General features: G+C 40.8%; 1 protein-coding gene across 1 annotated transcript in view; it reads left to right on the forward strand.

Annotated features, from left to right (window-relative positions):
- Nucleotides 1-10,575: 10,575 nt before the first annotated feature.
- The window catches only part of UBE3D (ubiquitin protein ligase E3D), a gene marked incomplete at its 3' end in the record, with an annotated part of 73,002 nt that continues 61,041 nt past the window's right edge, over nucleotides 10,576-22,536 (forward strand). Inside the window, exons 1-4 of the mRNA XM_079550744.1 lie at nucleotides 10,576-10,847; nucleotides 11,000-11,199; nucleotides 12,359-12,449; nucleotides 18,807-19,041. Of these exons, the coding sequence (XP_079406870.1) occupies nucleotides 10,786-10,847; nucleotides 11,000-11,199; nucleotides 12,359-12,449; nucleotides 18,807-19,041 (588 nt within the window). The 5' untranslated portion in view covers nucleotides 10,576-10,785. The remainder of the gene's footprint in view (nucleotides 10,848-10,999; nucleotides 11,200-12,358; nucleotides 12,450-18,806; nucleotides 19,042-22,536) is intronic.

The raw sequence follows: 22,536 nt of genomic DNA on the forward strand, positions 1-22,536 counted from the left end.
GCAACAGAAATGCTAAACTCATGGCCTCATACAGTGATTGAGCATCTGGTGGGAAGGCAGGGCCAACCCAGGGGAGCTCAGGTGCATGCAACAAATCTCAGTGACCAGAAAGGGTGGGACCAGGATTGACTCCCCCCCCCCCCCCCCCCCCCCCCCAGATCTCATTTAAGGGTTGGCAGTGGAGGTGAAGGTATCTTGCTGCAGATCCCTACCCACCCATGGCCTTCCAAAGGTAAGCAGTTTTTCTTTGTTTGTTTTTGTATCTATTGCTGCTGTATTTGGATTGTCCTCATTTGCTGTAGTTTAGGATTGAGAAGCCAATACTATCACTGTACTTTTCATGACATTACAGCATCACAGTACGCTTTCTCTCTTTAGCACTCCATAAGGTAAATGTGAAGAAAACCACATTCCAACGTGCTCAAATTAGAGACAGCTATAAATCAGACTTGAAGTGTCATGACTGTGTCAAGCTTATCAGATAAGTATTCTAGCAGATTTTTGCTCCCTCTTTTTTGTCCCTTTACTTAGCAGTTGCTTCTGAAGATCAATGCAAATCCATCCTTAATCCTCTTGAGCTTCATTTTTTTTTCAGAAGAACACTTTATAAAAAGTATTACTTCAGTCAGAGGCAGCACAGCACCAAGTTACGTGGTGCAGAGGGAACTCTGAGAAGCCACTAATCTCCAACCTTCATGACACAGTCGATATAAAGTATCAGATATTCTCTCTTCTTCACTCCTCTCATTTACCTTATCTCTTCCAGAACTGAGATTCCGCATTTCTTATTTTTTTTCCCTCTTTGTTATTACTTTACTTCTCACATTGTTCATGTCCTGCTCATATCTCAGCATTACAAGGAAAGCAGCAAAAAAGAAAATAATCACATAGGTTTTCACTCTTTTTGTCTGTAACTAGCATAGCAGGAGTGAATTAAAAAGGTCTATATCTACTAACTTTTTACACTTCTGGTTCTGATGTCAAGCTAATGACAAATTGTCTCCAAGGCAGAATAGAAATGCAGAGTATTATTTCAAAATATATTCTGAGTGCTAAACCAGTAGTTTTCCTTATACCCCAATGGCACAAAGGACTTGACCTCATTTTACTTAAAAGTTTGTGTGGTTTCACTTTATAATAACCATATTCTCTTTAGATTAAGATCAGAAAGAGAAGAGTTTTGCTTTGAAATAGTTACAGAATACCAACAGATCTCTCAAAGAGACTGTTGTGAGGCTGCTAGTATCTGATCTCCAAATGTAAAGTAAAATGTTAACACTAAAAAGAAGAAAGGACCAACATACAAAAGCAATACGATTCACCTTTTCCCCAGCACAAAAGATTGAGGAAGAACTTAACACAGTGAATAATGCTTTTTTTGAGTCAAGAAAGCATCATTATCATCTTTTATTCAGCTACGACGTAAATGCAACCTCTTATGGCTGCGTGGAAAAGAGAACTCTGTCTTCCTGAAGTGCTTGAAAAATCTGAAAGCCAACAATTTAGACTGATCCAAGATTATCAAAGGTTAGACAAAAACAGCAGAAACACAACATTAAAAGAACAGTGTTTTTTGTCTTAATAAACTGGTCAAAGTATTCTGTTCCTATTAGGAAAAAACACAAACAACAAAATGAATAATCTGTATTTTTAAACAACAATTTGTTGCTTACCAGCTGAAACTAATTAAATTATCCTGGTCTTCTAGTTTGTATTTTCATTTATTCATACAATATCAATTTGGAAGTCCTGCGTAGAAAAGAAAAACGTATTTCTTACCACCCTATGGTTATGATCATGTTTCCTTGAATTTTTATATAATATATAAATATAAAATGTAATATATTTATCTTTTAAGAGATGAAGAGTATCACTCCTCGTTTGTTTGTTTTTGTTTGTTTTTTTTTTTTCCCCTTTTGGCATGCACCTCACAAAGTGAGATCAAATCTTTTCATATTGAAGGCTCACCTGGTTTCCTGGAGAGTCTGTCAGGACATGGACGACAACAACTGACTAGTTAGATGACCATGCCTCTTAACAGATGAGGTAAAGGAAACACCAGTGTATGAGAATAACACTTATTACTCATGATGAATATTTACATTATCTGAGAAATGCATCTACTTCCAAACTATTTGATAATCACAGAAGCAGGCCTTGATGCTTACTACCTTCTACTTTAACTTCAAGGGAACAACAAAATGACAAGAACAGACACCACACAATTCTGGATGCATCTAGATACCTGTACTCTTAAGGCATGTCTTCATCAAAGGAAGCAGTTACCTGGCCTGTGGATCTCCTTTTGCTGAGGGTTATATAAGCCTGCAAATCCCTTCAGCACTGAGGCAGTACAGTCTTTCCTTTGTGTCATGTTAGAATGCTCCTCCTACAACTGTATTTTTCACAGCAAATGATCATCCTTCCCAAACTTATGTGCTTGAGAGCCTTCTGTGTCACATCAAGACAAACTATTGGACCATTTATGAGACTCTAAATGGCTCTGGCTGAAGCTAAAGAAACTACATTGACAAGAACTATGTTTTCATTAATGCATTCAATGTAAGTAGGTCTTAACTTTATCGCAAGATTGAAAGACTTTCTAACTACTCATAAACACTCCAGCAGCTGTTGTACCCCAAAGCTCCTCTCCAGGTTTGATTTGCTGCTGTCCCGTTCTCACTTTTTTTTTTTTTTTTTTTCAAGTTTCCCAGAACTCAATAGGCTTATCTGCTTTCCACCCACCTGCAATACAGAACAGGTCACTTGCTGGTGCAAGCCAAGGAGCTGATCATTGTGGAGTGCGGACGTGCTTACACTTTCCTCAAGATTTGTCCCTAGTACAGCATGAACCTTAGCTATCAATCCTGCTTGCTTGGAATTCAGAGCTCTAGCAGTTCAATGTCTACTCAAGGTCTATTTCTGAAGTTATCTAGTGATTCAAGCTATGGAATGTACAGGAAAAGAAAAAACCTAGCAGATAAGAAAGATTTCATGTTTCACAGTGTTTGATTTAAGCTGTATACAGTGCCCACATACCAAGCTGATAACTGCAGAAACATCCTTACTCAATATGAACAGATTTAAACACACAGAGAACAGAAGTCCTGTCATTTGACAATTCATTAAACTTCACTTTTCCTCAGAAGTGTTTAAAAGCATAAACAGTAAACTACTGTAAATTCCAAGCTAGTGTCTTAATACAAAAATCTTGCACTGGAAATGTATATTTTCTTCTACCAATAAACAAAGACTTTCCAATTATAACTAATCTGTTTCGAAAATTGAAGTCCTCTTATATTCAGAATGTGTCAAAAATACATCTTAATGCCTTCTGAAGAGCAGCTTGAGCTTGTTACTTCAGCCAGTTGTTATTAAATACAGCAATGAAAAATATAAAAGATGAGGTATGACTAACAACTATATACTCACTGTACATTGAACTAGCCCAAACCTCACTGCTATCCTGCAGGAACGTAGAGAACTCTATGAAATGTATTATTGTGACAAGTAACTCCTCAATACACTTTTCTATCAAATAAAAAAAAAAAAAAATCACAGGTAAGAACTATTCTTCCACAGAAAGAAATGATACCAAGTCAGGTGTTCGTATTCCTTTTAATTATCCATATTGATGACCTCTAAATCACCATGAGATGTTTTTCTGAGAGACTCTCACTTAATTCTTGTTTGAATGAGAATCAAACATGTATGGCCTGTAATACAAAGACTAGATTAAACAACTGAATAGATTCTGAAGCCAGTAGAGAACACATCCATGAAACAAGCTTATCGCTATGTTTAAAAAACAAAACAAAAAGACCTGTCTATAGAAACACATTAAGTACCCTTTTTCTTCTTTTGGCTGTATGGGAAGTAACAAAGAAAGAATGAAAGATTCTCAGGTTACCACGGAGAGAATTCTGATGGGAATAGATAAGATATGCAAATGTTCTTCCTGCTTTTGCTCTTTTATGGTGTTCTGGAGTCTGACATACACCAGATATGAGTTCATCAAGAGTAATAAGTAACAAGCTCAAAAATTCTTAAGGAACATCCAGCAAGCCTTCTCGTAATCAGCTTCTCTATTTAATATTTAAGAACAGAAATCAAGATCTTGACTTAGATCTAGAACTGGCCAGTATTTCCCTCTAATTCAGGTACACATTTGCAGGAAAGAAGAGAAAAGCACTCAGAATTTGACCTCTACTGTTTTGATATTTTTGCAGAGTTTCCCTTCTTAAATTTCATTTCACCTCAGCTTACAAAGCTATCATCTTTATAACCAATTCAAATTCTAACAGCAAGGCTTCTATTTAAATAAGAGTAAACAGCACAGGTAAAGGCATTTTCGACTGTCTTCTATAATAATCTTCACTTAAATCCTTGTGCTGACATTTCAGTAATTCCAGTGGGAAGATAGAATATCTCGTTGATTGATTTAAGCATGAAAAGTAGCCACCCAGAGTAAACCAGTCACAGTGACAGTGTCAAGACAAAGGGAAACATTAAATCCTACCTCAGAAGTGTAACGTATGTGGCCTATCACCTATTCACTGCAGCAGAACCAGTTGCTATGGGTTGACGTGGCTTGGCTTACCCCCCTGTATTGGTGCAGCCTTTTTCAGTTGTCCACAATCAAATTGACAACGTCACAGTTAGCAATTTCCCAACCTTCATTTAAAAAAAATTACAAGTCTGCATATTGGAAAGCAGGTTGTCCCTATTACTTCGAACAGATTACGTTAAGTATTTATCTGACATCACTAGATCCATGGTAACCACACACATTTGGAAGGCTGGAGAAAACAGCAAGAAAATGAGTGCTCATGCTGCAGCGTGCATGCACCTGCACCCCTGCTGTGCATGACCACTGCCTCTGCCCACAGTGAGCTCTGTGCTCTCCCTGCCATGCCGTGCCACTCACTCAGCTCCCGCCCACCCTACCGTGCAGCAACTGGGAGGTACATCATTTGAGTCACCTTCTCTCCAGGTATCTGACTGCAGGAACAAGGAAAGGTTTCTAAAATGAATCACAATTAATTTTTGCTTTTATGTTTCAGCCTCATTGCTTCAAGTAATCATTATACCCTTAACTGGAAACTCTTTTTAATTAACTAGCTCTTCTGACCTCCTCCAACCATTTACTGACTGAAGACTCAGCTTGAGGTACTCTTTTTCTCTTGTTTATGTTTTACTGTCAGCCAACTAGTATTAATGCAGTAAGGAATTTTAAAAACAATACAAACAAAAAACACAACAGCAACAACTCAAACCCATTTAAACCCAAACTTGTACAGCATTTGCTTTAAAGAAGTTTGCCAATTCATAGATACATTTCAGCCTGGAAAACAAGAAAGGACCACATGAGTTTCATTGCCTTACACTGAGTAGGTGGTATTCTCCTCCTCAAAGAGGAGCCTGACTTTTACCCAGCACCGAGTTTGCATTGTGACATCTTCAGCATTCCAACACTGAATTTAAAGCAAAATCCACTAACTTAAAAAAAAAAAAAAAAACCACCTATGTATTCATTTTTTATTCTTTGCTCACAATAACTTTAAAATTGAAGAATTCAATCTTTCATTCATCCATTCCTGTTGTTCTAATACATAGCTTCAAGTGAATTTGTCTTCCTGTCTCCAAACCACCCTGATATTTCTTTTCAGTGTTTGCAAAAACGTTTGTCAGAAGTTCCCCATACTGAGTTTTGCCAATGCCAAGCTTGGGTAACACTCTGTCCAATCTCCTTTTTTAATTACTTTGAAATCTTAAGATGTTACTAATTCGTTTATTTCTTATTCCTACCAATTTCTATCTTTTGATGCTCATTTAAATGCTGAAGTAGCAGTACAAGCCATATGCATACCGACACATAACCTAGAGTGTGGCTGTATTTTGCCGTGTGTCTGACTGCACGTGTTGTGGAGATGGATGACAGAGAGCTTTGTGAAGTAGAGTCTTCTGATGACTGCTTTGGAAACAAATCTGTTGGACCAAAACTTGTTTGCCTTCTTATTGTCAGAAGTAAACCACAAAGGACGTAAATGATTAAATTCTCTCTGATTTATAGATACTAGAAATAAATTAGATAAAACACCATTCCTTAGCTTCACTTTTTTTTAGATGGCTACATTCAAGTACAAGTTTCTAATGTTCCTCCTACAGAAGAAGTTACTAATGGAAAAAATCCATCAATGACTCCAGTTATGCACGCTCAACTATGCAGATACTCTAAAATCTCTCTAGTGAGGAAGCACATACCATAGAACATAAGCAAACTAAAATATAAATGATAAAAATAGTGTTGCATTGATCAGCAAAATCTTCTCCTGAGTAGCTTTGGTGTTGTATTTTTCTTTGTTCAGATACTGGGGATAAATGGTTGATCCTGCACTACTTCTCTCTAAGAGCTTGGGGAAAAGGAGAAGCAGCCCATTTCTATTTTTTTATTTATGGTTTAAAATATTCTCAGCTACAAGAAAAGGCAACGTGATCATTAATCTGAAAGGCAGTTTCAATGCATACAAATAAGTTCTATTGTATAAAGTTCTGCTCTTCCATTCTATACAGATTCTATTCTATAGCAAGTGCTGTTTTTATTGTCTCTAAGTTCTGTCTCTGTCCTATTTCCTATTTTTCTCAACTGTTTTCAAAACATTTTTATCTTCTTAAACCAACAACAAAGATAGAACAGTAATACATATCTTCAGTCAGTCTCATCCAAACAATCCTCCCCAGATAAGTAAGAAAACTCTAAAAATAAAGGTGGGAAACAGTAAAACTGGTCAAGACAATTAAGCCAGTGATGAACTAAGAGAATCATTCCCCCTCCACTTATTTAAGTGAGTAATACAGGCAGATTAATACAATTTAAAGTCCACCCACACCAGACAGATTGCATTCTTACCAGTTTAGTTTGCAGTGCATGTGATGAGTATTTCTAGTGGTCAGTGTAGTATGTCAGTACTTGTGCACAAGAAAAGTACTGCCAAAGTAAATATAACCTGCCCAATGAACATAACCATGCGCTAAAATGCACAGCCACAGCCCTACTGGAAGATGTATGATTACTTGTTTGTGCAAGATGCTGTTTAAATACCTGCTGTCACAACTGTCACCAACAGGTGGGGAAAATACGACATTCAGTGAGCCAGAAATGCAGCTCTCTTCACCTATTTCTCATTTACAGGTTACTTAGATTTCAGAAGTGCCTATTCTCATTTCAGTTAGAAGAAAACCAGGAATTATGCTGCTGACATTTTGCCTTTTTCTAAAGTGGCATTCACCCTTATAACATTCATCCATGTTATATTAAAGGTGACTGTACTTTTTGGATAACCGCTGTGTCCAGGCATCATACTATCATTAGATATGAGGAAGAATATTACTGTATTTCATCCTATTTTATGGAAATTTATCCATACTCAGAAAAAAAACACATTTGATGTGTAAATATTTAGATACATAGCTATTTAGAACAGATACAGATGGAGGCCTGGCAACAAAATTACAAATTACAATGCTCAACCTTACACAGTCCTGGTTACCTGCAAACATCTAGAAGATTACAGTTTAAGAGTCTTCCATCCATTCCCAGTTGTGTAGGCAGAACTCAGGTAACACACTGTGCAGTTATCTGAGACCCATAACATTACTGCATATGGGAAGAAGGCACAGGAATGCTAATTACTCAGCAGTGAGAATGCAAGGACTCCCCCAAAGCAAGTTCACCAAAAGTATGGCTCATCTCCAGCAGATTTTAGGACATTTAAGGAGGCAAATTGCTTAGGCCTCTCTGATTATTATAACAGGTGTGCAAATGCTATTAGTAAAAATGCTCAACAGACAAGCCGTTGTACATTTATCAAGTGGGCATCACAAGATATAAGGATATGATATTTAGATGATATTTAACCACCACAAGACTAAGGCCGCTCCACCATCAACAGATAGAGTTTAACCCCGTGCTGGACAAATGGCTGACGTACGGTGTTGCTACCAAACATCACACGCTGCGGCCAGCGGTACCAAACAGCGGCCCACAGCCCTGGTGTGCTCAAGGTCAAAGCGGAACAGCCTCGCGCTCGGGCACGGACAGTGGGACGTCCCCCGGGGCGGGATGGCTGCCCCCCGGGCACGGCGTCTGCCTGCCCCTCAGGCAGGGCACGGCCGGGCGCCGGCGCTCTGCAGCGTGGGGCCCGCTCAGCGCAGCCGGGCAGATCGCGGGGCGCGGCGGGAAGGGCCGGCCGCCACAGGTGAGCCGTCGCACGGCGCCCAGCGGGCCGGCCGCGTTCCCCCGCACCTGCAGCCCGCCCTTGGGCGGATGCGCTGCCGGCCCGGCCCTCCTCGGCGAGCCGGTGGGGAAGGCGGTGGCAAGCGGGCCCGTCTGCGGGGAGAGGAGGGCGGGCTCGGCTCCCGCCGCCCGCCGAAGGGGGAAAGGGAAGGGAGAAGAGAACGGCGGGGAGCCGCCTTACCTCAGCGACCCCGCCGGAAGAGCCGCGCCGCCGCCGGCCGCCCCGCGCCACCCTGACAGCTCCCGGCGTGCCCCGCGCGCCGACGCACCGCGCCGCCTGGCGGAGCGCTGCGTCAGCAGCGGGTGGGGGGGCTCCTCACAGTGAGCCCGAGGCGACTGTCCTCACGGTTGTAAGTCTGCTAGCTCGTGGCTTATGCTAACAGCCAGCAGCTGAAGGAGCCCGGCTTTGCTCTCATGGTGTGGGGTAATGCAGAGGAGATGGGAATCGCTTCCTCGTGGAACTATTTAATAACTCTACTGCATAAATTCAGATTCAGCTCAATACTCAGTACTGCATAAATTCAGTCAGCCCCCAGTTCCCTGGGACGTACGCAGGCACTGAGTACAGCCACACACCCTGTATTTCCAAGTAAAGCAATGTGTCAGCCCTTACTTTTTGTTACAGAACAATACAAATGCTCCTGAGATTTAATTCCTACCCAGAGGTCAGCAGTGCATATAGGGCCACTTAGTATAGAAAGCAACTTCTTAAGCAGAGAGTGATAGGACAAGGGGAAATGGTTTTAAACTGAGAGAAGGTAGATTAAGTTAGATGTCAGAAGGAAGTTCTTTACTCAGAGGGCAGTGAGGTGCTGGCACAGCTGCCCAGAGAACTATAAGTGCCCCATTTCTGGAGGCACTTGAAGCCGGGTTGGATGGACCCTGGGCAGCTGAGCTGGTGGGGGGCAGCCCTGCGCACGGCTGGTGTCTTCAGGCAACAGGAGAATGCTGTATTCTCTACCTGCAGATCTGCAATTGGAGAACAGGCTCTGTGCTGTGGTAGCAGATGACAGAATGAAAGGTACCCCTGAAGAAGCACTGGAGCTCTCCAAGCCCTGAGCACATGGCAGCACCACTATGAGGAAGTGGCGGATGATGGCAGCTGGTGACTGTTGTGGAGGATGAAGGACACCATCTGCCACCTGGACTTTTGGCCTACTGCCCCCAACCGCTTGTACATAGAGGCACCAATGACGCTGCCTTCTCTGTGGAGCAGCATCATGGATGTGGGGAACTTTTCATAGAATCTCAGAATGGCCAGGGTTGGAAGGGACCTGAAAGATCATGAATCTCCAACCCCCCTGCCACATGCAGGGCTACCAACCTCCACATTTAACACCAGACCAGGCTGCCCAGGGCCCCATCCAATCTGGCCTTGAACACCTCCAAGGATGGGGCATCCACAACCTCTCTGGGCAGCCTGTTCCAGCACCTCACCACTCTCTCTAAAGAACTTCCCCCTGACATCCAACCTAATTCTTTCCTCCCTCAACTTAAAACCGTTTCCCTTGTCCTGCTGTTATCTACCCTTTCAAAGAGTTGACTCCCCTCCTGTTTGTAGGCTCCCTTTAGGTACTGAAAGGCTGCAATGAGGTCACCCCGCACCTTTCTTTTCTCCAGGCTGAACAAGCCCAGCTCCCTCAGCCTGAACTCTTGTATGAGATGGACAACAGGCTGTGCGACAGTTTGTGATTCAGGATCAGAAGAGACTGGTAAGAGTGGAAGCTTGGTGGCCACCTAGTGAAGGTAAAAAATCGTAGAATCATTAAGGTTGGAAAAGACTACTAAGATCATCCAGTCCAATCACAGACCCATATCCACAAGCCATATCCATCAGTGTCACATCCACACAGTTTTTAAGCATCTCCAGAGACAGTGACTGCACTATTGTACCTGGGCAGCCTATGCCACTGCCTCACCGCTCTTTCTGATCAGTTATCCTAATATCCAACCAGAACTCATCCTGGTGCAATGTGAGGCCATTCCTTCTTATCCTATCGCTGTTACCTAGTAGAGGAGGCTGACTCCCACCTCACCGCAACTCTCTTTCAGGGAATTATAGAGAGCAATGAAGTCTTCCCTGGGCCTCCTTTTCTCCAAACAGAACTATCTCAGTTCCCTCATACGCTCCCTGTAAGCCTGTGCTCCAGACCGTTCACCAGCTTCTGGAAACACCCTAACACTTCGGTGTCTTCTTTGTTGTGAGGGGCCCAAACCTGAACACAACACGCGAGGTAGCAAGGGGTTGATGCAGGGAGTTCTTTGTCGTCCCAGCGCCTGCTTACAGCTGCTGCCCTCGGGGCTGACCAGCCCTACGCACCAGCCGAGGCAGAAGAGAGCAGCGTTGCAGAGAGACGGCCGCGAGGCCGGACAGCGCCGGCACCTAGCTGCAGGCGGCGCTGCGGCAGGAGGCCGCGGTTGCAGCTCTCGACAGGCGGAAGAAGCAGCCGCTTCCTTCCTGCGCGGGCTGTTGGAGGCGCTGCGTCGGCATGGTGTGCGCGTTCCTGCTGGAGATCCGGCGGGGGACGCAGAGCGCCTTGCTCGTTATCCGGTAGCACGGGAACCCTTCCACCCTCCTTCTTTCCCTCCCTCCTTTTGGGGCTGAGCGGGACCTGCGCGTTGCGCGGCGCTGGGTGGCAATTCCTTATGCGGGATAATAATAATAAAAAAAACAATAGTACGAAACCTGTTTTGCCTTTCCAGCGAGGCGAGCTTGCGGAACCTGCCGGCCGACATCTCGGTGGCTCCGGGCCGGCTGGAAGTGAGGAGCAGCTCCGCCTGCGGGGTGGCTGCGTTGCCGCCAGGGGTCAGCCTGGCTCCGTCCTCCTGCCGCGGGCTGCGGCGCCTGCACGGAGACGGCCTGCACCTGCACTTGCGGCTGCGCGATGTGCCCCGCGCCCCGGGTAAGGCTGCGCGCCGGCGGGCGGTAGCGATAGTCACGGCTTCTGGGTGCATCGGCAGCGGTCTGCTCTAAAAAGCAAAACTGCGTGAGGTGACGCAGCGAGGGAAGTTTGCTGAGTAACTTCTGCGTGGGAGTTTAAGAGCTGTGTTCGACTCCCTCCCCATGCTTTCCCTCTCCTATTTCACATTTAGTTGCTAAAAATGCAGTAATATGACTCATTCTGGCTATAATGCAAAAATTGCCAATGGCCATTTATATAAGTGTGTTTTATATAAGTTTTACGTTTTATATAAGCTTGTGAAACTTATCTTTTATGTATCTAGAATGTTCTTAAGTGCCTTTTCTTTGTGATTGCTGCCTAATTCTAAAATACCAACTACCTTTGCTGAGAATATACCTTGATGTCAGAAAGCCTGTTTATGCATAGAGTTAGGCTTACACTTTTTCTTCTGCCTGATATTGATTGTTGTTCTCTGGATACTTTTGTAGGTTTTTATTTACTTATTTATTTATTTATTTTTAATTTAGAAACTTGTATTTTGAGCTATCTGATCTGTCTCCTGAGACTGTGTTCTCTTTGCTGACCTGTAGAGGGTATTGCCGACTGTCTGTTCTTTGAGTGATACCACCACGACTGTGTATCTTACCTGGCTGAGAATTGAAGACTGCTGCCTTTTTTTTTCTTTTCTTTTTTTTTTTTTTAAGCACCCAGATATTTTTTGTTGTGTATTGGGAAGTGCCTCATACGGCAGAGACACTCACCAATAGGCCAGGCTGGATGTGGCTCTGGGCAACCTGGTCTGGTGGTTGGTGACCCTGCACGTAGCAGGGGGTTGAAACTAGATGATCATTGTGGTTCTTTTCAACCCAGACCATTCTATGTTTCTATGATCATTGCACAAGAGAAGCATTGAATATTAGTTTGTACAGTCTCTGTAACGATATGCAGTATGGGGCATGAGGTGGAGGTGGCAAGTTTATCCCATCTCATTACTTGTTTCTACAGGTAAATAAATAAAGATTGTGTGTAGAATGTCACTGTTTTCCTTTGTTTTTTTAGATTCTTGTCTTGCCTAAGAGTGAAGTTCTTGAAAGGACTTTTTGTGTATGAGTGAAAACTTTGCCCAACCTTGAAGATTACTGTCTTCTCTTGTTTGTAGAATTGGTTTATAATCTGAGGGAAAGCCTGAAAGCACAGAAGAGTTACATCTTTTACTGCCAGACCTGTGGTGACATCATAGTAAAAGAAAGGTAAGCACCGCAGTGTCTTGCACTTATGTCAGTAACTGCCGTACTGATTGGTGTTTGTATTATTTTCTCTACTTAGATAGTTAAAAGATGTTAATTTTGAACTTGTTAGTTAAGAATACCTTGAAACGCTTCTACAGATGACTAAAACCAAAATTGTCTGAAACAACTTTTATGTATTTATTCATTTATTCATTTTGGCTTAGAAGGTAGAAATAGCTAACTAACAGCATATGGTGCATTGTCCTGCAAGGTGGGAAATCTGAATTCTCTTCTTGGTTGTCTCCGGTGCCTCAAACAAGACATTTTTTTTTGTGGCTGGACTTCGCTGTGCATAAAAACAAAATGCTGAAATATTTTGAATTGCAAATAGAAAGTTCAGTACATTTTTAATTTTCACTGATTCGAAAATACTCAGAGTCTATGTTTAGCTGACAGCTCTGCTGTATCTAAGGGACTCTGCTCATTGCAGAGGAGTTGGCCTAGATGACCTTTAACAGTCCCTTCCAACTCAAAAAGATTCTATGAAAACTGTAACCTAGACTTCTTTCTTCCTGTGTACTTTGAGGGATCCTTTTCAGTTCTGTCCACTCTGTTAGGAATTTTCTTCAGTCACAGTGCTGTTGTTATAGAGTAGCTGGCCAGGATGGAGGTGTTGTCAGCAGCTCTCTTCTTCTGTCTTTTAAGCAAAGCTGGCTTCCACATTACTTTGGAAATGCTGAATTTGGGAAGTTCAGGAGCAGTTTCTTAGCTATACGACTTGACCTTCTCTACTTCTTACAAAGCGAAACACAGAATGAATGAATGAATCATAGAATGTCTTGGGTTGGAAAGGATCTCAAAGATCATCTAGTTCAAACTCCCCTCCCATAGGCAGGGCTGCTAGCCACTAAATCAGGTGCTAGATTGGGCTGCTCAGTTTTGCATCCAGTCTGTCATCAAACATCTCCAGAGATGGGTGTAGAGGAAATGCTAAGTCATGGCTTGAAATGGGTGGGAAGGCAGGGCCAACCCAGAGGAGCTCAGGTGCATGGAATGTATCTGAGTAACTGGAAAGGGTGGATCCAGGATCAACACCCTCCCCTCCCCCCCAACCTCATTTAAGAGTTGAAAGTGGAGGTTTTCCTTTGTGTCTGTGGCTGTTGCATTTAGGCTTATTCTCACTTGCTCTAGCATAGGACTTTGCTGTTTGCCACTGTCGTTGCTGTGCTTTCCATTGCGTTGTAGCATTGCAATGAGGCATTCACAATCTCTTTTGGCAGCCTGTGCTGGTGCCTCACCAGCCTCTCAGTGAAAAACTTCTCTTGAACATCTAATCTACATCTCTCCTCTTATAGTTGAAAACTGTCTCTTCTTGTCCGATTACTATCTATCCATGTAAAAAGTTGGTTTCCCTTCCCTTCCTTGTAAGCTCCCTTCAAGTACTGGAAGGCCACAATGAGGTCTCCCTGGGGCCTTCTCTGCTCCAAGCTAAACAAGTGCAGGTCCCTCAGCCTTTCTTCACTGGATGGTGAAGAAAGAGCCCTTCTCCTCTGGATCAGTTCTACATTCTTGCTGTACTGGGGCCCCAGATGCCCAAATGGGGCAGAGTAAAGAGAGACAATCACTTCCCTCAGTCTCCTGGCCACCCTTCTTTTGATGCATCTCAGGATACTGTTTGCCTTCCAGGCTACAAGCACACTGTACTGTCTCATGGTAAGTTTTTCATCTACTAGGACCCCAAAGTCTTTCTCCACAGGGCTGCTCTCAATGAGTTCTTTCAGTTTTGTATAGATATTTAGGATTGCCTAACCCAAGTACAGCATCTTGCACTTGGCCTTATTGAACCTCATTAGGTTCACATGGGCCCACCTTTCAAATTTATTCAGGTCCCTTTGTGTGGCATTTGTTCCATCTGTTGTAACAACTGCATCTCTGAGCTAGGTGCAATCCACAGACTTGCTCAGTCTTATTATATATGCCACTAGTAAAGATGTTAAAGATTACTGGTCCCACTGAGGGACATGACTTGTGACTGACCTCCACCTGGACATAGAGCCGTTGACCACAACCCTCCGGCTGTGACTTCCCAGCCAGTTCCTTATCCACTAATCCACTGTTTGAACCCATATCTCCAATTTGGAGATAAGAATGTTGCGTGGGACCTTGTCAAAAGCCTTGAAAGAGACCAGGTAGTCTGCAGAGTGAATGAGAATTTTAATAAAAAGCTACTGCGTTTTCTGGATCTTGTGATGAAGAATTTTGACAGCTTCAGCTGCATGTGTATAAAGTGTTAGAGACACACTTGACACACTTGCAGCGTTTTGTGGTCTGTGTCACTCCTAATACTCAAAATGGTAATGCAAATGTAAATCAGTAATTTTTTTTTTTTTTTGGTCATACGCACAGATTTATGGTTATCCTCAACATAAAGGGGGGAGGGTTTGGGGCTTTCTCTGATGAAATGTCTCATCAGAGAGTCTAGCAATAAGCTTTTGATAGATTTATAGGGTAGTGAAACTTATAATTTCTAGTCAGAAGCATTTGCTTTTAAAAAATCTTTTCTGTTTTCATCTTGGAGTGGGTATTTTCCTGAATTTCAGCACAGCAAATTCGTATGCATGGAATTTACGTATTTTGGTTCAACATCCTACAGTGTAACGTAATTTGAATTTTTAGAAAGAAAAAAAAAAGACATTATAATACATCACACGTAAAACATTTCTCCTTGCAGAAGACCTCTGACCCCCTTGAATGTTATCTCTAAATTATATTGACTCGGGTAAGGATAGAAGGTTGGAGCTGCCAGTGTGTCAGTTTCTGTTTTACCACTCCTGCTCTTCCAAAAAAGACAATACTTTCAGAAATAAAAATTGTTTGTTGTTCACTGCGTAGTCCAGAGACCTTGCTAATGAGAACACAGGTGATGGGATTGAAGAGAAGTTGAATAACTGTGTATGGGAGAGCTTAATAAAGTGTGCATTGCTTGAAAAGTGTCTGTAATAAAATCAGTCTGATATCTAGAAAAGGATATCTTTAAAGAAATTGAAAGAAATGGAATTTAGTTTAGATGTCTCCTAGGAGACATAAGAGTCGTCTGGTATGTGCATAGTTGCTGCAACAGTGATAGTTACGGTATTTAGCTGAAGCAAGAGGATTTTAGGTTAAAATGAAAAACATAGTCTAAAGCTTGTTTTTTTTTTTTTTTTTTTTTTTTTTACCACTAGAGATAGTCTGCAATTTCTATCACTTTGAAGAATAGATGAGAGAAGTATGTCTGGAATGGTTTAAGTGTTGTGAATCCTTTTTGAGACAGGGAAATGGACTGAATGAGAGTTTTCAGCTCAGTTTTCTGTTATTCCCTCAATGTTTTCTGAGATCCACTGGATTAGTCTGTCTCCTTTGGAAGTCTTGATGACTCTTCAGGCATAAGGGTTATGCTCTCTGCTTCTTCCACATTATCCTTACATTAGAGGAAGTGGTTAAATTTTTGTTTTTTTCTCATAATTTTAAGAGTTGCAAAGAATTTGGGATATTTTCTTTCCTTACAGTTATACATACATACAGTATGAGTGTAGGTCATAGATAAAATAATTCTCTAAGATGTTGTAATGTATGAAGGGCTGAATGTTGCAAAAAATAATATTTAGAAATTGACTATTAAGAAATTACTGTTTTAATTAGTCCCAAGCCTGAGCAACTTTACTACACAAGTATTCTATTGAAAAACTGATTGTAGAAGTCTTTTAATCGGACTTTTCATTTACTAGTAGCTTTAAGCTTGACAGCTGTCAAGTTGGTCTTTCCAAAAAGATGGCTGCTCCTAAAGGAATCCAATTGGAACTCCTATCTTTTCTTCCTTTCTAGAACTGAAGTGTTAATACTTATTTTTACTCCTTTACTTTTTGTTTGAGGCATTTTCAATAAATAGGATGATGTGATTGGCTGTTTAAATATGAATTAATAATGATGATAGAGGATGTTTATGTAACGTAGTTTTACAAGAAACTCTATGGCCGAATCCTCACCTTAGCAAGGAAGCCCATTACTGCAGCTGTCTTAGACTAGTACCTAACTTTTAGCTTTTTAAAACTTAAGCACCTAGACTTCTGTTTGGAGACAGCATTTCTAAAGGGAGGTTTAGGTTTATTAGATGCTTTCAGAAGGAGACTGTCTCTCTTAATTTCTCTCTGGCTATATAACTGCCTTAAAGCAGAAACTTAGCTATTGGTTATCAAGGTTATAAGTTTTATCTGCAGACTAGAGTTTATTACTGTATTTAGCAGCTTTAAGGGAGTCAGCACCTGGTAGACTTCAGGCTTCTTTTTTTATTGTTGTTTCCTGGAAAGCTGATTTAAATTAAGTGTTAACATTTTTCCAGTTCTAGAAACAGAATCTAGAATAAGGATTTTCAAGTCTGAATGGTGAAAGGCTAAAATAAAGTGGAAAAGTTATACTTTCTGTATAGCTTAGTTGGGAGGAACCCGTTAAGAAACTTCTCACTGATCAGAATAACTGCTTTTTGTTTGGCAAAAATTCAAGATCTTGATGCAATTCACAAAGCTCCAGGCTGTGAGGGTAAAAAAAGAATAATGTAAAGAAATTGGACAGCATTGATCTGTAGCCTAAGGTAATCTTTTTTTTTTCCTTCTTCTTCAACACTTTAAAAAGTATTGCTGAGCAATACCACCTTTATGTTGCTGTAATATGAGGAATGGTACAAGGGAATGAAAAAAAACGTTTTTAGTGTTAGTCCAGGTGTTAGCACTAACTGTATGCAACTGGGAAGAATAATCAGTCTTTAGACCTCCATCTGAACCTTGATAATATCTCTGCTGATGATACATAAAACTACAAAGAGTGAAGTCAGGGATGGATAGTCCGGAAGGTGACATTAGTCATAATGCTAAAGCTGGGCAGGAATACCAGTTATTCCAGGTTCCATCTGCAGATGGGGCAAGCACAGTTTGAAATGTATTGCAGATCGAGAAAGAAGGAAGGCTGTATACAAAAGTTTTCCTTTGACTCAGTCGACAATACAGAAAGCACAATGAACTGCAGTGGGAAAACAGGCATCTTCAGAAAAGAGCAGTCTCTGAAATGCAAGAAAAGGAGGGTGTCTAATTGCTGTCTCATTAATTCTCATTAGTTTTCTGATGATTTGCAAAGTGAGAATGTATTTGCAAGTTTTCAACTAGGAGTGGAATCAAGAAATGATGTGTGAGGAGTTTGGGCAAGAACAGACAAAATATGAGAGCAAAAGTAAAACACTCGAAGAAACTAGACAGATAACAAAACATTGTGACAAACCGCATGTAGAAAATTGTTGGAGAACATGCAGTTAAAGCTATTGTCTGTTATTTTGGTAAAGAGGCAGAATTTTTTCCCTGTGCAGCAGTTTCCTAGAAAACAGAGATTAAAGCAATTGTAAATGTGTGGACAGTACTCATCAATGCTTTTAAATTCTTAATAAAATCACGTGTGGTGAGACCACAGAATCGTTATAGGAACTCCAAGCAGAAAGTATTGACTGCTGAACACAATAGCATATTTATACACAGGCATTTATTCCAGCTATCAGAGGGTGTTCTACAACTTAAAATAATGCTTCAAAAGTTTGGCTTTTAAAATCCTCAGTCACTGCAGGTAACCAAAAAAGGAAGTTAAAAACAAAATAGATGAAGAACACAAGGTGTGGTATTGCCTGTAGCAGACACCTTGGTCCATATAGCAGCCTAGGAGAAGAGGATTTGATTTAGTGGGTTGGATGGTGGTTTTGTTTTGCTGTTGGTTTTTTTTGGTCTGTGTGTTTTGAAACTTGAATCTGAATCTAAATTAAGAATGCATTGTTTCATCCTTTTTTCTTTTTAATGGATACACACTGTGGTATTTTTGTCACAATTTAGCTTTGTTTCAAAGTCTAATATCTGACTTTGAGAGGCTTCGAAAGACATTCTGTGGCAACTTTTTTTTGTTTTTCCTTTGTTTCCTTGTATATATTAAGTTTGGTGCAAGGAAACTTTGCGGTAATTAAAATAACTGCATAATCTCCATTGTTACATTTTTCTTGACTGAGTAGATCTGTTTTAATTTTACGATGTGATTATTTACAAGGAAGTTATGCCAAATTCTGCTGGATAATCGTTGAAGATTCACCCGTGGGAAAAGCTTCATCACAAACTTGGCAGGAAATACTTGGCCATTGCTTTCTCAGAATTCATCCAAAGAAAGTGCCTTTGACTGAAAGGAGAGTCATGCACCTCTGTTTGGAGAAAGTCCTACAGTTTTTTCTTTCCTTCTTGTAAGGAGTCCAGTCTCTTTGTTAGTGTCTTAGAGTGTCTTAGGAAATAATATATGAAAATATTTCTTTTTCTCTGTTAGGAAATTTTTCAGAGTTCTTCCTCTACCAAGTGAAAACTGGAGTGCTTTAGTAGAAGAGTGGTGTTGTCACCCTAATCCCTTTGCAAGAAGCACTTTACACCCTCAGCATGATGACTGTTTTCTTGGAGAGACGTTTCTCCTGTTGAATTCAAGAAATGAATCATATGTGCCTGAATCTCTCAAGTGCAGCTCAGAGACTGAACATCATCACACTTCTCAGAATGACTCTACCCTGGTAAAGTAGTTTGTTTTAATAATTCTTAGGGGAATGTATTTGAATTTTTTTCCTTGTGAAACACATTTTTACCACTGGCTTATTTCACTTATAAGTATTACAAGGGTGTTTTGAAGGTCAGAGAGGGTTGTTGGCATTCAGCTGCATTGAAGCCAGACAATACACGCACCATGTCATGACACTGACTTGGGTATGAACCATTTAACAATGTAGTTCTGGAACCAAGTGTTCCCTTTCCCCCCCAAAAAAATATCCTCAGTGGAGAACATCAACATTTGTTCAGATTGTAACTGTGATTGGTTAGGTGTTTTACAAGGGACAGTGACACAAAGCAAAAGGAGAAAACTAGAGTAGCAGTGCTTTTCTTCTCCAAATATGACTGGATGCATAACTATAAATATGATCAAAGGAAAGTGTAGGTTTTGTTTTATTTTTTAGTAAGACTTAAAACAATCAGAAAGTGTTTCAGATATAGCTCCCTTATGCTGGCAGAATGAAAGAAGAATGTTGAGCTTATTTGAGGGCTCTTTGTCTGGTAAAAAGGATCTGCCACTCCAGACTGTAACTGCTGAAGGTGACTTCTGTAAAGTGTTCCAGGAGGAGATATCCATCAGCTGAGCCTGAAGGAATAGGGCTACCATTTAGCTTAGAAACATCAAAATTTGTTGTTGCTCAGGAAAAAAAAGTGTTTATAGGCTGATACTGTTGTTTCAGTAGTGAGTTGAGGAAATAAAATAGATTGCTTTACTTGTCTTGGAAATCCAGCACTCATAAAAGTTTGAGCACTAATTACTTCTGCCACCAAAAGAGCATCAAGTAATTTAGCTTGCATTTCCATAAAATCTTTTCTGTTAATGTACAGTTTGTCTGTATTTGTGTTAACACTTATCCTGCAGATCAGTCCCATACTGTGTATTAAACCTAATAGTTTAAAGTTCTTCAGCAATTTTGGAAACTGTTACTGCCTTGTGTGTCTGTAACAGCTGATATGCAGATTCCCTGCAGCAAATTCTTCATCTATTGAAAGTAACATCAGAGGCCCTGATTCTTATATAGTGCTGCTGTTTACCATCATAAGGGATTTGTATTATCTCCTTTTTAAATCGACAGGATTCCAGCAGGTCAGTTGCCAATGGTGTGATGCATCCTAGTGAGCCATCTGTTTTGAGAACAGTTCTGTCCTCCTGTCTGTATCTGCAAGTCCTGAAGCTATGGTCTCTCTAGTCTCTTGTTCCATTGTTCTTTGAAAAACAAAATTTGGGGAAGGAAATATAAGAATTGGTATCCTGAAAGGATTTCAGCATGAGAGAAGCAGATTAATCTGGATTAGCTCTTGAGTTGACAACTGAGGTTATGTATTCTAAGTATTCTTAAGAAGACGGATAAGTAGAAGATTTTGAATTTCCAAGAGGACAATGCCTTCTGTCAGAGGTCTCCAAAATTAATTATCTCACATCTCAGTAGTTTCAAAAGGGATCATGGAACAATGGGAACAAAGATGGGAAGAGGCAGTGTCTATGGAATTCATACTGCAGCCCAGAGAAGGAGGAGCAGTCTGCCCAGCATACTTTTAAAATCAATCAAAGAAATGTTTGACAGGGAAATGCTGCCTTTGAGGCAGAAACATAATAAAAAAGATACGGGACAGAAATGTTACTGAGATATGGGTCACCAGAATAATAACAGAACTTTGAATGAGAGAGGAGGCTATTTTCTGTCAGAAACTTACAATACTAATTTAGTGTGATGAATCTTCAGATTGGCTTTCTTGTTTAGAACTTGAGAATTCTTTCCTTGTTTGTGTCAAATCCCTCTTTCTACATCTTTCAGGCTTACACTGAATTCCAATTTCCATGTTTTCATATTTCTAGCATCGCTCAGTTGCCAAGGAAATGAGCAGAAAACTATAAGATCAAGTAGAAGCTGGATTAATAAGGGAGAAAGTCCTCATACTGAAACAGAAAATTCTTCCATAATATGAGAGGAATAGAAACAAGATAGATTGCTATTGGCATAAATGTTCTCATTTTGGAGAATACCACTGCGATTTGTCTCAGTATGAAAGTTCTTTTTTAATTGCATTGCAGTTCTTTGGAAAGTGTTTGCGTATGACCAAAATAGTAGCAGGAATATACTAGATATGCTTAAACAATCTTTTCCTGCCTCCTGTGGGACCAAGACAACATCCTTCCATCGCAAACATATTTCTCACATCTATTAGTCTTCCAGTGTAACATAGTATTTAAATGTCACATGGTTCTGCAGCATCCTAATAGTATCTCTTGGGGAAAATATTTTTCCCTTTTGCTGTATCAGGGATCTTTAGGAATAGAAGCTGAAAATACTGGGCTGGTGATCCACCTCCATCTGCTGATTGCTAGCAGCTGCAAGTTATCAAATAGATATATTGATTTAATTAGCCTAGCTAAAGGTATTGCTTTTTCTGCTGAAGTGTGATATGGCGAGTTAGTGGTGCTTTATAGGTATAGTACTGCACAGTTCTCAGCTAGTACCTGTAACCATAGTCAGGAAAAAACATCTGAGTTGTAGCTTTCAAGGAAGTGCTGCTATGTACAGTTACTGTGCAGTTTTTGTATCATCCTCAATAGAGAGTGCAGAGGATTAGGACTTTATCATCATGAGTTCAGATCCTGTGGGCCCCTTCCTTGTTTTTGGGAAGCTGGAACAGTCCTTTCTGTTCATTTTAGTATCTGCGTAGTACGGATCAGAGAACTCTTGCCAGACATTCCCAGCATCAAATCCTTCATTTCTGTTTGAGCTGTAGCATGACTTTGAGAAAGATGTCAAGTACTGATTTAATAGTCAAATGAAGGCAACTTTATCATTCTTTCGTAAACTATTTCAGTGGTTAATCAACCTGAATCTTTGCTGCCTACTTATTAAATTAAACACAGTAAGAATTGTAACTCTATATCTCTTTTCCTGTTTATTTATTTTCTGGAAAATATTTTTGTAAGTTTTCCAATTATTTTCAACACTCTCTATAGATGCATTTTATCAGTAATCACGTTACTAATTCTGGAGAATTAAATTCTCTATATTATCCTTGTAGTGGAAATGCTAAGTCATGTCCTGAAGCAGTGATTGAGCACCTGCTAGGAAGGCAGGGTCAACCCAGGGGTGCTCAGGTGCATGCAATGCACCTGAATGACCAGAAGGGGTGGAGCCAGGATCCACCTGTTCCCAGACCTCATGTAAGGGCTGGCAGGGGAAATGAGGTTATCTCGCTGGAGATCCCTGCCTGCCTGAGGTCTTCTAAAGGTAAGCAGTTTTTTTTTTTCTTCTTTGTTTCTCTATCCTGTGGCTGCTGCATTTGGGTTGTCCTCATTTGCTGCATAGGACTTTGCTGCCCTGCCATTGTTGCTATGCTTTCCACCGCATTATAACATTATAATCCTTATCAACGATTCAATTTTTTATACATTCAGAAATCATTTTTTCTCTTTCTTCTGTAGCGTTTCATTAGTAACTCAT

Source organism: Tetrao urogallus (assembly GCF_951394365.1).
Source record: "Tetrao urogallus genome assembly, chromosome: 2".
Taxonomy (NCBI): Eukaryota; Metazoa; Chordata; class Aves; order Galliformes; family Phasianidae; genus Tetrao; species Tetrao urogallus.